This window comes from Ovis aries, chromosome 21, assembly GCF_016772045.2.
Source record: "Ovis aries strain OAR_USU_Benz2616 breed Rambouillet chromosome 21, ARS-UI_Ramb_v3.0, whole genome shotgun sequence".
In the NCBI taxonomy this organism is placed as follows: Eukaryota; Metazoa; Chordata; class Mammalia; order Artiodactyla; family Bovidae; genus Ovis; species Ovis aries.
The window spans coordinates 5,074,308-5,088,652 of NC_056074.1; the positions used below are offsets into that span (position 1 = coordinate 5,074,308).

Here is a 14,345-nt window from a genome sequence, read left to right on the forward strand (position 1 = left end):
AAGAGTCCACCCGCCAATGCAGAAGATGCAGGAAACGTGGGTTCAGCCACTAAGTGGGAAGATCCCTTGGAGAAGGAAATGGCAAACCTTTCCAGGATTCAAGCCTGGGAAATCTCAAGGGCAGGAGAGCCTGGTGGGCTACAGTCTAGGTGTAGCAATGAGTCAGACAGGACTGAGCACACTCACACTAATCTTTAAGCTTCTCCATGTATTAATAATTTTACTATGATTGAAATCCTGGTTTATTTTAACCAAAACCTTGCTAAAGACTCTTACTGTATTTCGTCTTTTGTATAATAGATCAAATTTAAGGTGTATACAGTCACCATCTCTAGGTTTGTTCTGGGGAGGTAAGCAAATAGGGAAATTAGAGTTCAAGACAGGAATTTGTCCAAAGGATTTATTTTTCCTGATCAGGACAGAAGAAAAACTTTTTCTTACTCTCTCTTATTTCTTTCTTTAATTTTCAGAAACATGGATTCAGACACACTGCAGGTCTTCCAGAGGGAACTCACCTGCTCCATCTGCATGAACTGCTTCCTGGACCCCGTCACCATAGACTGTGGGCACAGCTTCTGCCGTCCCTGTCTGAGCCTTTGCTGGGAAGAAGGCCAGACCCCAAGGAGCTGCCCTGAGTGCAGGGGACTATCAGAGAAGCCCGATTTCAAAACGAACATTGCCCTCAAGAGGCTGGCTTCCCTTGCCAGACAGGCCAGAGCTGACCACAACCACAGCTCTGAGGAGCAGATCTGTGTGACACACCAGGAAGCCAAAGGCCTCTTCTGCGAGGCTGACCAGACCCTGCTCTGTGGGCCCTGCTCTGAACGCCCCGAGCACGCAGCTCACAGCCACAGTCCGATACCCAGGGCTGCTGAGGAGTCCCGGGTAGGTGATGCCTCTAGAGCAGTTTGGGATCTAGAGGCTCCTAAGTCAGAGAGGAAGATGAGCATGTGATGATGGTGATGGGGGCGGAGATAGTGGAGGTGGGAGTTCTGAATGTGGATCCTCACATATAATGTGTCCTTTCAGTGTTGTTGCCCAATTGTCCACACGTGTGGAAATGCAGCATCCCGGGGTGGGTGGCACCAGGGCCACAGGCTTCTGATGGGAGCCTGAGGCTTTCTTCCTCGGGCTATTAGAGTCTGAGCCTCAGTATCATGAGACATGGATCCCATTATCTTTAAAGTGCCCCCAGTTCTCTAGTATACAGTTCTATTCCTAGATATTCAAATATTGGCATCAAATTAATGTGGAAAAGTCTGACGACAGCCTCCTAAGTCAAGGTTTCTGTGTAACTAATAAATGCCTTTGCTCAGGAATAAAAGGATTAATATTATAGTGTCATCTTCTGTGTTACTAAATCCCATGGGTATTTTGCAGGAGAAACTCCTGAAGAGAATGAGTTCTTTATGGAAAATGAGAGAAGAAATACAAAGCAGTCTGAATCAGGAAGCTAAGACAACTCAGTCCTTTGAGGTAGAATAAAAATGTTCCTATTTATTTGTATAAATATTGATATACTTTTACCTTAGATATTTTAAGTCAGTATAAGTTATTGTTAAAGGCTACTGGTCTCTTCCCTGGAGGAGTGGTTTCAAATGACTGATCAGTAATTGCAATTAGAACAGGCTAATATATGCTAGTTCAAAGAATGCTAGTATATTTGAAGACCAAGGCATGAAATGTATTCCAAGGCCATGTTTTGAAGATTGAAATAAGCCTTTTCAGACATGGGGTATAAGACACATTGCACTAACTGTGACGGTGAAGGAGAAGAGAGGAAGAGAGTCATCCCTAGAGGGAAAATGATGGCTCAGGGGTAAAGAATCAGCCTTCAGTGCAGGAGCCACAACAGACATGGAATGCATCCCTGGGTTGGGAAGATGCCCTGGAGGAGGAAATAGCAGCCCACCCCAGTATTCTTGCCTGGAGAATCCCATGGACAGAGGAGCCTGGTGAGCTATAATCCACAAGGTCACAAAGAGTTGTGCACGACTGAAGAGAGTCAGCATGCAGGAAAAAAAAAAAAAAAAACAAACATATATTCAAAATGAGGTTTACTTCATGAAAGAATATCTAGAAGAATCAGAGAAAGGAACAAGAGAAAAACAAGACTCAGGTCAGAGAGGAAATAATTGATGGAGTAAGAACCTGGAAGAATCCTCCTTGGGAGACAGCCTGGGATCCCTCAGGTGACTTGATTGAAACAGGGAAAGAGATTAGGAGTTCAGAGAAAGCATGGGCAACAAGGACCAGAAAATATTCAAGACTCTTTGATGCATGTGGCAGTTTGTCAGGAACTTCCTTGATGACACTAAGGAAATAATTTGAAGTTTTCTTTTGAATGTGAACATAAGTAATGCTTTGGATCCACTATCTCTGCAGGACTATGTGGCCTTAAGAAAGGTGATGATCAAGCTTGAATATCAGAGGATGCTTCTGTTGCTCCGGGAGGAGGAGCAACTGCATTTGGAGGCCCTGGAGCGAGAAGCCAAGGAGATTTGTGAACAACTCAAGGAGAGTGTGTTCAGAATGTCTCAGTACAGAGAAAGTCTGAAAGACATGTACAGAGAGCTGACCGAGATGTGCCACAAGCCAGACGTGGAGCTGCTCCAGGTGAGAAAGGAGGGGCCAACCTCAGAGAGAGAAACACTCTTCTAGACAAGCTGCTGTGACACTGAAACATTACCTATCCAGGCAGATGATAACATAATCAGCAAAATTCTGTGACCAAGGGAAAGTTACTTTTCTTGGAGTAAATCTCAGTATATAACCCCCTAAACCCTTGGCACTCTCTGTTATCCACTCTTCTTGAAGACTAGAGGTTCTTATTGTCATACAGACAAGATATTTAGAACCAGTATCAATTTTAATGCAACCTATGGCTCTTTTTATGCAATTGTCTGGTTTACCTTAATTGTTATCATAAGTGGTGAGATCACTTCCTGAAGACGGCAGTGGGCAGTGAGTAACACTGGAAACCTAGATGTTGCTGCAGCATTGTGCAGACCCTTCCTGGCCCCTTTCCTTCCTTAATGAGACCTGAGGAAGCCCACCATGCTTTAGGTTAGGGTCTGTTATGAAGATTGCTTCTGAGTGTTACTTAGAAGAGATTTAGAAAACCATGTCTTATTATGAAACAAGAATAGGTACAGGAGATGGAAACAGAACTCTAATAATTAACATGATTTTTTATTTTTTCTTTGTAGGGCTTGGAAAATGTGCTGGAAATGTGAGTATACACTAATGATTTTTGATTTCTGAAATATTTTTGCCTTTTTGATGAAGTGGACCCACAGTTCTTGCTTGAGACCTGGGTATTTATTTCAGGTCCTCTCCCATATCTAAATCCCAGGATTCAGGATCCTTTATACATAATACCATGTTATTTGCAGATAACAAATACACGTGCTCCTGTATACTTTGTCATCTCTAGATAACTTTCCAACATATACAGTATAAAGTAAATGCTACATAAGTCATTCCCTGGTATGTGACATTTTCAATTTTTACATTTTTGGAAGTTTCTGAAATGTTTTGTGAATTTTTTCCAGTCAGAACAAAAGCAAAGGGGAAGGAAGTTTACACTGGGAATTTGGGATTGACTGGTACACACTGTATATGAAATATAGTTAGAATAGTAGCTCTGATCCTATTATAAACTAAAGGAATAAATAAGCAAATGAATAGCCCAGAATGTACAGATTGAATCCATGTGTGAATTCACAGGTACAGAACCCTTGTATATGGATTACCAACATTGTCTTTTTGGCCATTTTCTATTTTATTTCAAAAGAATTTCAAGGGTTTCTGACCCTTGGTCTCAGTAGTTTCCTTTTCATTTGACTGAAATCAACTATATCTGAAAATCTGCTGACATTCTGGGCTTTCTTCCACCCACTCGATCCATTCTCTCCAGCCTGACCACAATAAAACTTAGCAAGTGATTTTTCTGAGACATCACAGAGGAAGCACCTATCCTAGTGAGCTGAAAGGTGAAAAAGGCATGAAAGAGGCATAGTCCCAGAGAGACTGTGATTTTGTTAATACTGAGTAGCAGTGACTCAGCCTGTTCCATCACAGCAAGCCCCCTGTAGGCAGGACCTCACAGGGAGCAGCTTTCTGCTGCCCACTGCTAAGTGAGACATTCAGGACCAGGGCAGCCAGGTTGGACCTGGTCACTTTGCTTGACAGAGAAGAGTAAACATGTCTTGTCAGTGAGCACTTCTATTTAGACACGGAATGCATCCTTGATGACTACTTTGTGAGTGAACTCTCAAAGGCTTAGCCTGAATTTTTTGCTCTCTGTAAAATGCCCAGGATCTTTTAATTGATGGAATTGAGGAAGGGAATGAAGTTTAGTGAGTGCAAATTTGGAATATTGTCTGAGAAAAATGGGGAAAATGAAATTTGATGTAATTTCTATTTAGTAAAATATATGGCAACATTTCTATATTCTCAAATGAATAGTATATATCCTGAGAACATATGGGATCCTGTGGTGAAGTCTGCTGTTTTGCATTGCTCACGTGATTAGCCATTGGTCTTGACATGGAATCGATGTTCTTTCTACAGGACTCATTTGGCACAGATACAGAAGCCTCAGCCCATGAACCCAGAGCTCCCTTCCTGGCCTGTCTCTGGATTCCTACACATGCTGAACAACTTCAGAGGTAAGAGTCAGCCTTTTGGTGATCAGGACTACATTTCATTAGAGCTTCTTGGGAACAACCCTTCTTTCATTTTCATTGTATTTCTTTTTTGGTTATGAAGGTGGTGCATAAATTCCTGAAGTTGCTAACACCTTTTCTACCTCTATCAGTTCAGTTCAGTCGCTCAGTCTTGTCTGACTCTTTGTGATCCCATAGACTGCAGCACGCCAGGCTTCCCTGTCCATCACCAACTCCTGGAGTTTACTCAAACTCATGTCCATTGAGCCAGTGATGCCACCCAACCATTTCATCCTCTGTTGTTTCCTTCTCCTCTCGCCTTCAGTTTCTCCCAGCCTCAGGGACTTTTCAAATGAGTGAGTTTATCACATCAGATGCCAAAGTATTTGAGTTTCAGCCTTAGCATCAGTCCTTCCAGTGAATATTCAGGATCGATTTCTTCTAGGATGGACTGGTTGGAACTCCTTGATGTCAAAGGGACTCTCAAGAGTCTTCTCCACCACAGTTCAAAAGCATTAATTTTTCAGTGCTCATCTTTCTTTATAGTCCAACTCTTACATCCATACATGGCTACTGGAAAAACCATAGCTTTGACTAGATGGATCTTTGTTAGCAAAGTAATGACACTGGTTTTTAAAATGCTGTCTAGGTTGGTCATAAATTCTCTTCCAAGGAGCAAGCATCTTTTAATTCCATGGCTGCAGTCACCATTGGGAGTGATTTTGGACCACCCCCTCCCCCCACCAAATAGTCTATCACTTTTTCATTGTTTCCCCATCTATTTCCCATGAAGTGATGGGACCAGATGCCATGATCTTCATTTTCTGAATGTTGAGTTTTAACCCAACTTTTTCACCCTCTTCCTTCACTTTCATCAAGAGGCTCTTTAGTTCTTCTTCACTTTCTGCCATAAGGGTGGTGTCATCTGCATATCTGGGATTATTTATATTTCTCCCAACAGTCATAATTCCAGCTTGGGCTTCATCCAGTCCAGCATTTCTCATGATGTACTGTGAATTTAAGTTAGATAAGCAGCATGATAATATACAGCCTTGACTTATGCCTTTCTGGATTTGGAAACAGTCTGTTGTTCCTTGTCCACTTCTAACTGTTGCTTCTTGACCTGTATGCAGATTTCTCAGGAGACAGGTCAGGTGGTCTGGTATTCCCATCTCTTGAAGAATTTTCCACAGTTTGTTGTGATCCACACATTCAAAGGCTTTGTGTAGTTAATGAAGCAGAAATAGATGTTTTTCTGGAACTCTCTCTCTCTCTCTCTCTCTCTCTTTTTTTTTTTCTGATGATCCAGCAGATGTTTGTAATTTGATCTCTGGTTCCTCTGGTGTTTCTAAATGCAGCATGAACATCTGGAAGTTCAGGGTTTAAGTACTGTTGAAGCCTGGGTTGGAGAATGTTGAGCATTACTTTACTAGCGTGTGAGATGAGTGCAGTTACGCAGCAGTTTGAGCATTCTTTGGCATTGCCTTTCTTTGGGATTGGAATGAAAACTGACCTTTTCCAGTCCTGTGGCCACTGCTGAGTTTTCCAAATTTGCTGGCATATTGAGTGAAGTACTTACACAGCATCATCTTTTAGGATTTAAACAGCTCAATTGAAGTCCATCACTTCCACTAACTTTGTTTGTTTGTAGTGATGCTTCCTAAGGCCCACTTGACTTTGCTTTCCATGATGTCTGGATCTAGGTGAGTGATCACACCATCGACCAGATCTAATCCCCTGAATCTATTTGTCACTTCCACTGTATAGTCACAAGGGATTTGATTTAGGTCATACCTGAATGGTCTAGTGGTTTTCCCTACTTTCTTCAATTTAAATCTGAATTTGGCAATAAAGATTTCATGGTCTGAGCCACACTCAACTCTAGGTCTTGTTTTTGCTGACTGTATAAAGCTTCTCCATTACTGGCTGCAAAGAATATAATCAATCTGATTTTGGTATTGACCATCTGGTGATCCATGTATAGAATATTCTCACATGTTGTTGGAAGAGGGTGTTTGCTATGACCAGTGCATTCTCTTGGCAAAACTCTATTAGCCTTTGCCCTGCTTCATTCTGTACTCCAAGGGCAAATTTACCTGTAACTCCAGGTATTCCTTGACTTCATACTTTTGCATTCCAGTCCCCTATAATGAAAAGGACATCTTTTTGGGGTGTTAGTTCTAGAAGGTCTTGTAGGTGTTCATAGAACTGTTCAACTTCATTTTCTGTAGCATTACTGGTTGAGGCATAGACTTGGATTACTGTGATATTGAATGGCTTGCCTTGGAAGTGAACAGATGATTCTTTGGTTTCTGAGACTGCTTCCAAGTACTGCATTTCAGACTCTTTTGGTGCCTCTATATTCACATTATAAACAACAAGTCTGATGTGTGCCACCTGTAACTTCCTGAAAACGCAAAACCAGACACACACACACACACATATATCTGACATAGGAAGAGCAAAAGGAGAGCAACCAAGTTGTTACTGTGATTATAAAGAGACTGAATATTTAGTTATGTGAGTGACCATCAATATGTTGTTTACTCAGTTTATTTCACTCTTGAGCTTAAATCTATCATTGCTGCTTTTAATTTACTCTTTGGGCTTTCCTGGTGGCTCAAATGATAAAGAGTCTGCCTGCAATGCAGGAGACCCAGGTTCAAGCCCTGGATCGGGAAGATCCCTGGAGAAGGGAATGGAAATCCACTCCAGCATTCTTGCCTGGAAAATTCCATGAACAGAGGAGCCTGGTAGGCTACATACAGTCCACAGGGTTGCAAAAAGTAGAACAGGACTGAAGGACTAACACTTTTACTTTCACTTCATTATAGCTAAATTTATTACACATTGTGAAAAGAACATTTATTATTTCTAAAATTAGGGATAAATGACAGAAAAATTGAAATTGGGCTTTGGCAGAAGAATTGTAATGCTCTCAATCTCACAACAACTTTAAGACAAGTGATGCATGAACACTGTTAGAATATATTTTTTGAAGCTTCAAAATTATTCATAGATGGATTTCTATCAATTCTTTTGACCTTTGAAAATGTAATAGGTAGAGATTATATCCCCTAAGTATCCACGTGATAACAAAGTGCCATCTGCAGTTTCCAGAGTATTAAGTACAAAATACACAGGGAAAGTTTTCTAATATGAGAATAAATGTTTTTAGATGAATCCTAAAGTAAACTATGAAGAGATTGACCTAAATCAGACTTCACCCAGTTCATGATATATGTATTTTTTAAAATTTTCTCTTTCATCTGATGTATTTCTGTATGCCACAGAGATAGTAATAACTTTTATTCTTCAGAGAAGAGTCACTCCCTTTGCTGTCTGTTTTGATTTCCTTGGAGAAGGAAAATTAAAAAGCTTATTGTGTAGAGAGCCTCTGCCTCTCAGAGACATGAAATTCAACTGGCTGACACAATTTTCGCTCTTTCTGCAGTGAATAACGTCCTGAGTCTGATGATGACCGCTCACCACGCGATCCTCGATGACGCGAGTGTGCTGTTCGTGGATGACCATCCCGGCGCGTCCAGGCAGCCCCAGGGCGAGGCGTGTACTGTGTCCTGGGGAGCTCAGGCCTTCACCTCCGGGAGGCATTATTGGGAGCTGGATGTGGCACAGTCTTCCACCTGGGTTCTGGGGGTCTGTAAAAGCATCTTCACAAGTGATACCAGTATCAGTGTTGGTGCTGAAGAAGCATTTTTTCTGTGTTCTACAAAGGTGAACAGTCAGTATATTCTGTCCACCACCTCCCCACCCTTAGTTCACTTTGTGAAAAGGCCTCTGGGTAAGATTGGCGTGTTTTTGGATTATGACAATGGAACTGTGAGCTTCTATGATGTTTTCAGAAGTTCCCTCATATATACTTCCCTTTCTTCTGCCTTCGCCTCCCCTATGATACCTTTCCTTTGCCTTAAATCTCTGTGAATTGGCCATTTCTCTGACCATTTATTGGAGCTTCTTCTCTGGGGATATTGCTGCCCTTCACTTCATATGAGGCCACAGGATACCTGACTGTGTCCAGCAGCACATTGTTATTTAATGTAACATAGTGGTTGTATGTTTATAAAATGGCATAAATGTGTTGTATGTATACATCTGTTAATTAAAATTTTAATAAACATTTATTATGAAATATTTCATAGAATATAGTAAATTGCTTTTCTTTTTAAAATAAGGATTATATGAAACTAAAGTTATGTACCATAAAGGTCACTACCTTTAAACTACATGATCAATGGTTTTTAGAACTATACAAAATTGTAAAACCAGAGCTATCTCATTGTGGGGCATATGCATGACCTTCAAAAGGAACCAGTGTCCAGTACCATTTACTTACTTTCAGCATATACCATCTCATCACACTCTTCAGCAAACTTTTCTCAACTTAGTAAATATTTTTACTAATTGAGGGAAATTCCTGTGACATTTCATATAGTTCTTATTTTATTTCATATGATTGTTACATTCCCACTCTCCGTGCAGTACTCAGAAGAGAACACATAGAACTGTCAGGTCAATCAGTGAAGAAACACATGAATTAAATAATTCATATAGACAAAAGCCCCATAAAATTATGATGGTGTGATCACTCACCTAGAGCCAGATATCCTGGAATGTGAAGTCAAGTGGGCCTTTGGAACTATCACTACGAACAAAGCTAATGGAGGTGATGGAATTCCAGTTGAGCTGTTTCACATCCTGAAAGATGATGCTGTGAAAGTGCTGCACTCAATATGTCAGCAAATTTGGAAAACTCCTACCACAGGACAGGAAAAGGTCAGTTTCCATTCCAACTCCAAAGAAAGGCAATGCCAAAGAATGCTCACACTACTGCACAATTGCACTCATCTCACACGCTGGTAAACTAAGGCTCATCATTCTCCAAGCCAGGTTTCAGCAACACATGAATTGTGAAATTCCAGATGTTCAAGCTGGTTTTAGAAAAGGCAGAGGAACAATAGATCAAATTGCCAACATTTGCTGGATCATCAGAAAAGCAAGAGAGTTCCAGAAAAATCATCTATTTCTGCTCTGTTGACTATGCCAAAGCCTTTGACTGTGTGGATCACAATAAACCATGGAAAATTCTGAAAGAGATGAGAATACGAGACCACCTGACCTGCCTCTTGAGAAACCTATATGCAGGTCAGGAAGCAACAGTTAGAACTGGACATGGAACAACAGACTAGTTCCAAATAGGAAAAGGAGTACATCAAGGCTGTATATTGTCACACTGCTTATTTAATTTATATGCAGAGTACATCATGAGAAATGCTGGGTTGGAGGAAGCACAAGCTGGAATCAAGACTGCTGGGAGAAATATCAGGGTAACCTCAGATATGCAGATGACACCACCCTTATGGAAGAAAGTGAAGAGCCTCTTGATGAAAGTGAAAGAGAAGAGTGAAAAAGCTGGCTTAAAGCTCAACATTCAGAAAATTAAGATCATGGCGTCCGATCCCATCACTTCATGGCAAAAATGAGGGGGAAACAGTGGAAACAGTGGCTGACTTTAATTTTGGGGGCTCCAAAATTAATGCAAATGGTGATTGCAGCCATGAAATTAAAAGACACTTATTTCTTGTAAGGAAAGTTTTGACCAACCTAGACAGCATATTGGAAAGCAGAGACATTAGTTTGTAAGCAAAGGTCCACCTAGTCAAGGCTTTGGTTTTCCAGTAGTCATGTATGGATGTGAAAGTTGAACTATAAAAAAAAGCTGAGTGCTGAACAATTGATGTTTTTGAACTGTGGTGTTGAAGATGACTTTTGAGAGTCCCTAGGATTGCAAGGATATCCAACTATTCTGTCCTAAAGCAGATCAGTTCATTGGAAGGACTGATGTTGAAACTAAACTCCAACACTTTGGCTACCTGATGCAAAGAGCTGACTCATTTAAAAAGACCCTGCATGGGTATGCCCAGCAGTGGGATTGCTGGGTCATAAGGCAGTTCTATTTCCAGAATCTCCACACTGTTCTCCATAGTGGCTGTAATAGTTTGCATTCCCACCAACAGTGTAAGACGGTTCCCTTTTCTCCACACCCTCTCCAGCAATTATTGCTTGTAGTCTTTTGGATAGTAGCCATTTTGACTGGCATGAGATGGTACCTCATTGTGGTCTTGATTTGCGTTTCTCTGATAATGAGTGATGTGAGCATCTTTTCATGTGTTTGTTAGCCATCTGTATGTCTTCTTTGGAGAAATGTCTATTTAGTTCTTAGGCCCATTTTTTGATTGGGTCATTTATTTTTCTGGAATTGAGCTGCAGGAGTTGCTTGTATACCCAATGTTCATCACAGCACTGTTTATAATAGCCAGGACATGGAAGCAACCTAGATTTCCATCAGCAGATGAATTGATAAGAAAGCTGTGGTACATATACACAATGGAGTATTACTCAGCCATTAAAAAGAATATATTTGAATTAGTTCTAATGAGGTGGATGAAACTGGAACCTATTACACAGAGTGAAGTAAGCCAGAAAGAAAAAACACCAATACAGTATACTAACGCATATATATGGAATTTAGAAAGATGATAATGATAACCCTGTATGCGAGACAACAAAAGAGACACAGATGTATAGAACAGTCTTTTGGACTCTGTGGGAGAGGGAGAGGGTGGGATGATTTGGGAGAATGGCATTGAAACATGTATAATATCATATATGAAATGAGTCCTCAGCCCAGGTTCAATGCATGATATGGATGCTTGGGGCTGGTGCACTGGGACGATCCAGAGGAATGGTATGCGGAAGGAGGAGGGAGGGGGGTTCAAGATGGGGAACATGTGTATACCTGTGGTGGATACATATTGATGTATGGCAAAACCAATACAATATTATATAGTAATTAACCTCCAATTAAAATAAATAATTTTTTATATATAAAAGACCCTGATGCTGGGAAAGATTGAGAGCAGGAGGAGAAGGGGATGACAGAGGATGAGAGAGTTGGATGGCATCCCTGACTCAATGGATATGGATTTGGGTGGGCTCTGGCAGTTGGTGATGAACAGGGAGGCCTGGCAGCTGCAGTTCATGGGGTTGCAGAGTTGGACACTACTGAGCCACCTAACTGAAAAGACAAAATATTGTTCCTTCATTGAAAAAAAATTCCAAAAGATAGCTAACATAATAGACATAAAGTACTAGGGATAAAGTCAAGAGTAGAGAGGAAACTGAGCTGCAGATTCACAACTTAAGGAATTTCTATTATTTTGTGGTTAAAATATCTATTCCATACGCTTGTTCTATAATGTTAATTTTGAGATTTCCCTGAGACAATCGGTCTCTTTTTGACAGATCTCTAACCAGCTTCTCTGTTTATCTCATTTTATCTCCTGATCTTCTCTTGGACCCTCGGTCCTTCAATTCACAGAAGGCCATTCTCTGTGGTATGGAATCCAAGGCCTTTCCTTTTAGCCACTTCTCTTTTCATTTTCACCTTATTACTTCACTTTTCTGGATTACATCTCTGATTCTAATTCTCTTGATTGAATAACTCATTTTTTTGTTATGTCCCATTTAGGATAAGCCCTGTAAAACTGAGTAGAAAATGTGATGAAGAGATAAGGGAATTTTGAAGGGTACAGATCTTGCATTTGAAATCCAAACATAAATTTCAATTCAGGATTTGCAACAATTTTCATTTTATTTTTAAGGGTCAACTTAGATTATAGAATTGATATATGACAAGCATGATGTGATTTTCTCATTTAGCAAATACGAGGAAAGGAATTTTCCTTCCCTTGCTCTGCAGAATCATTGCATCCCACGCACTATAGAACTTCAAGTAAGAATTAACCTTCCATATCTTTAGTGCGAGGATGTTCATGCTCTTGGGGTGGTGATTGTATCACTGGCACCTTGTAAGTGGCCCCAAATTCTAGAAATGGAGTTTCCAATGTCCAAGGAAGATCTTGGAAAATTATTGGAAGACATGGAGAATAGTCCCCTGCTCAGTGATGGCCACACATTCAAAATACCTCTGTCCCTGATAGACTGGGGAAAAGTTACTTGTAAGATACTTCTGGAGAAATGTGTATAATGGAATGGTTAGAAACTTTTATAACATGAGCAAACTGTGCACTTTAAGAATTATTCCTGGAAATTAAGGAATATTTTAAAAATCCTCACAAAAAACAAAACACATGCACACGCGCGTGCACGCACACACACACACACACACACACACACACACACTATCTCTCGTCTAACTTACTGAAAAAGCCCCTGAAAGCTTACACAATTTTTAAAGAACTTAAGCTGTGGTACATATACACAATGGAATGTTACGCAGCCATTAAAAAGAATACATTTGAATCAGTTCTAATGAGGTGGGTGAAACTGGAGCCGATTATACAGAGTGAAGTAAGTCAGAAAGAAAAACACCAATACGGTATACTAACACATGTATATGGAATTTAGAAAGATGGCAACAATAACCCTGTATGCGAGACAGCAAAAGAGACACAGATGTATAGAACAGTCTTTTGGACTCTGTGGGAGAGGGAGAGGGTGGGATGATTTGGGAGAATGGCATTGAAACATGTATAATATCATATATGAAACGAATCACCAGTCCAGGTTCGATGCATGATACTGGATGCTTGGGGCTGGTACATTGGGATGACCCAGAGGGATGGTATGGGGAGTCAGGAGGGAGGGGGGTTCAGGATGGGGAACACGTGTATATCTGTGGCGGATTCATGTTGATGTATGGCAAAACCAATATAATATTGTAAAGAACCTCCAATTAAAATAAATAAATTTATATATATATAAAAGAACTTATGGCCCTAATACTTCCCAAAACACCCCAAACTGAGGATCAGGGGCTGACAATGGTCCTGTCTGAAAAAGACAAGTAGTTCTCAGAGAACATACAGCTGAAATACATTCAAGATTTCAAGGAGAAATAGGAGTCCGAGGAGAAAGTGCTTCACTTCAGGGAACACAATTTGAGTGTTCAGTATCCCAAGACAACAGATGTTCCCCAAAAAATATTCCAAGAGATTATGTGTCCAGTTTTCCAAGAAATCAGATGTCCCCAAAGGAATACAAATGAAAGCCCACAAGAAGTTTTAGGAAAATGTACAAGAGTTGAATCTCCCCCAGAAAACTATTTTTCCACGAGGGATTCAATTCCACAGATAGTCTAAAAACCCCTCCAAGGACAGAGGTCAGATTTTCCATGAGGATTCGTGGTCAGGTCTAGTTGCAAGAATCTCCCTGCAGGAGACAGAACCTGCCAAGGCATCCTGAAGAATCAGAAACAGCGTTATAACAACCAGGCTGAGGAGGTGCAGAAACAGTACGAGGAGGACCTGGGTCCTCGGCTCTAGAGTTAGTGTCCTGAAAGATGTGCTGTAGGTGGGGACCATAGATCTGCCTGAACTTGGGCTCAGGGATTCCTTCATGTTCATGTCCTCACACTTTCTGTAAGTTGTCACTCTTATGCAATAGATACATATATATATATATTATATATATATTATATATATATATATTATATATATATTACAACTTCTGAACCCACATGGATACATCATTGTCATCCAAGCCCATAGTTTTCACTGTTGTTATATGAAAATATTTTTATTTTAAAACATAAAGGTCTTTGAATTAGATAGATACATATTAGGTAGATAGGCA

General features: G+C 40.4%; 1 protein-coding gene across 1 annotated transcript; it reads left to right on the plus strand.

Annotated features, from left to right (window-relative positions):
* Positions 1-474: 474 nt before the first annotated feature.
* LOC101110632 (tripartite motif-containing protein 64-like) lies at positions 475-8,634 on the plus strand. The gene is made up of 6 exons (XM_004019757.5): positions 475-885; positions 1,381-1,476; positions 2,386-2,630; positions 4,159-4,167; positions 4,576-4,673; positions 8,125-8,634. The coding sequence occupies exons 1-6, from the start codon at positions 475-477 to the stop codon at positions 8,610-8,612; spliced, it is 1,347 nt and encodes a 448-aa protein (XP_004019806.2). The 3' UTR covers positions 8,613-8,634.
* Positions 8,635-14,345: the final 5,711 nt, after the last annotated feature.

What these genes read in the sequence shown, in the direction of transcription:
- LOC101110632 (XM_004019757.5), top strand. Translation starts at nt 475, where the DNA reads ATGGATTCAGACACACTGCAGGTCTTCCAGAGGGAACTCACCTGCTCC. An exon ending in GGGCTGCTGAGGAGTCCCGG is followed by an intron (nt 886 to 1,380) that starts GTAGGTGATGCC and finishes GGTATTTTGCAG; the next exon opens with GAGAAACTCCTGAAGAGAAT. An exon ending in CATGCTGAACAACTTCAGAG is followed by an intron (nt 4,674 to 8,124) that starts GTAAGAGTCAGC and finishes CTCTTTCTGCAG; the next exon opens with TGAATAACGTCCTGAGTCTG.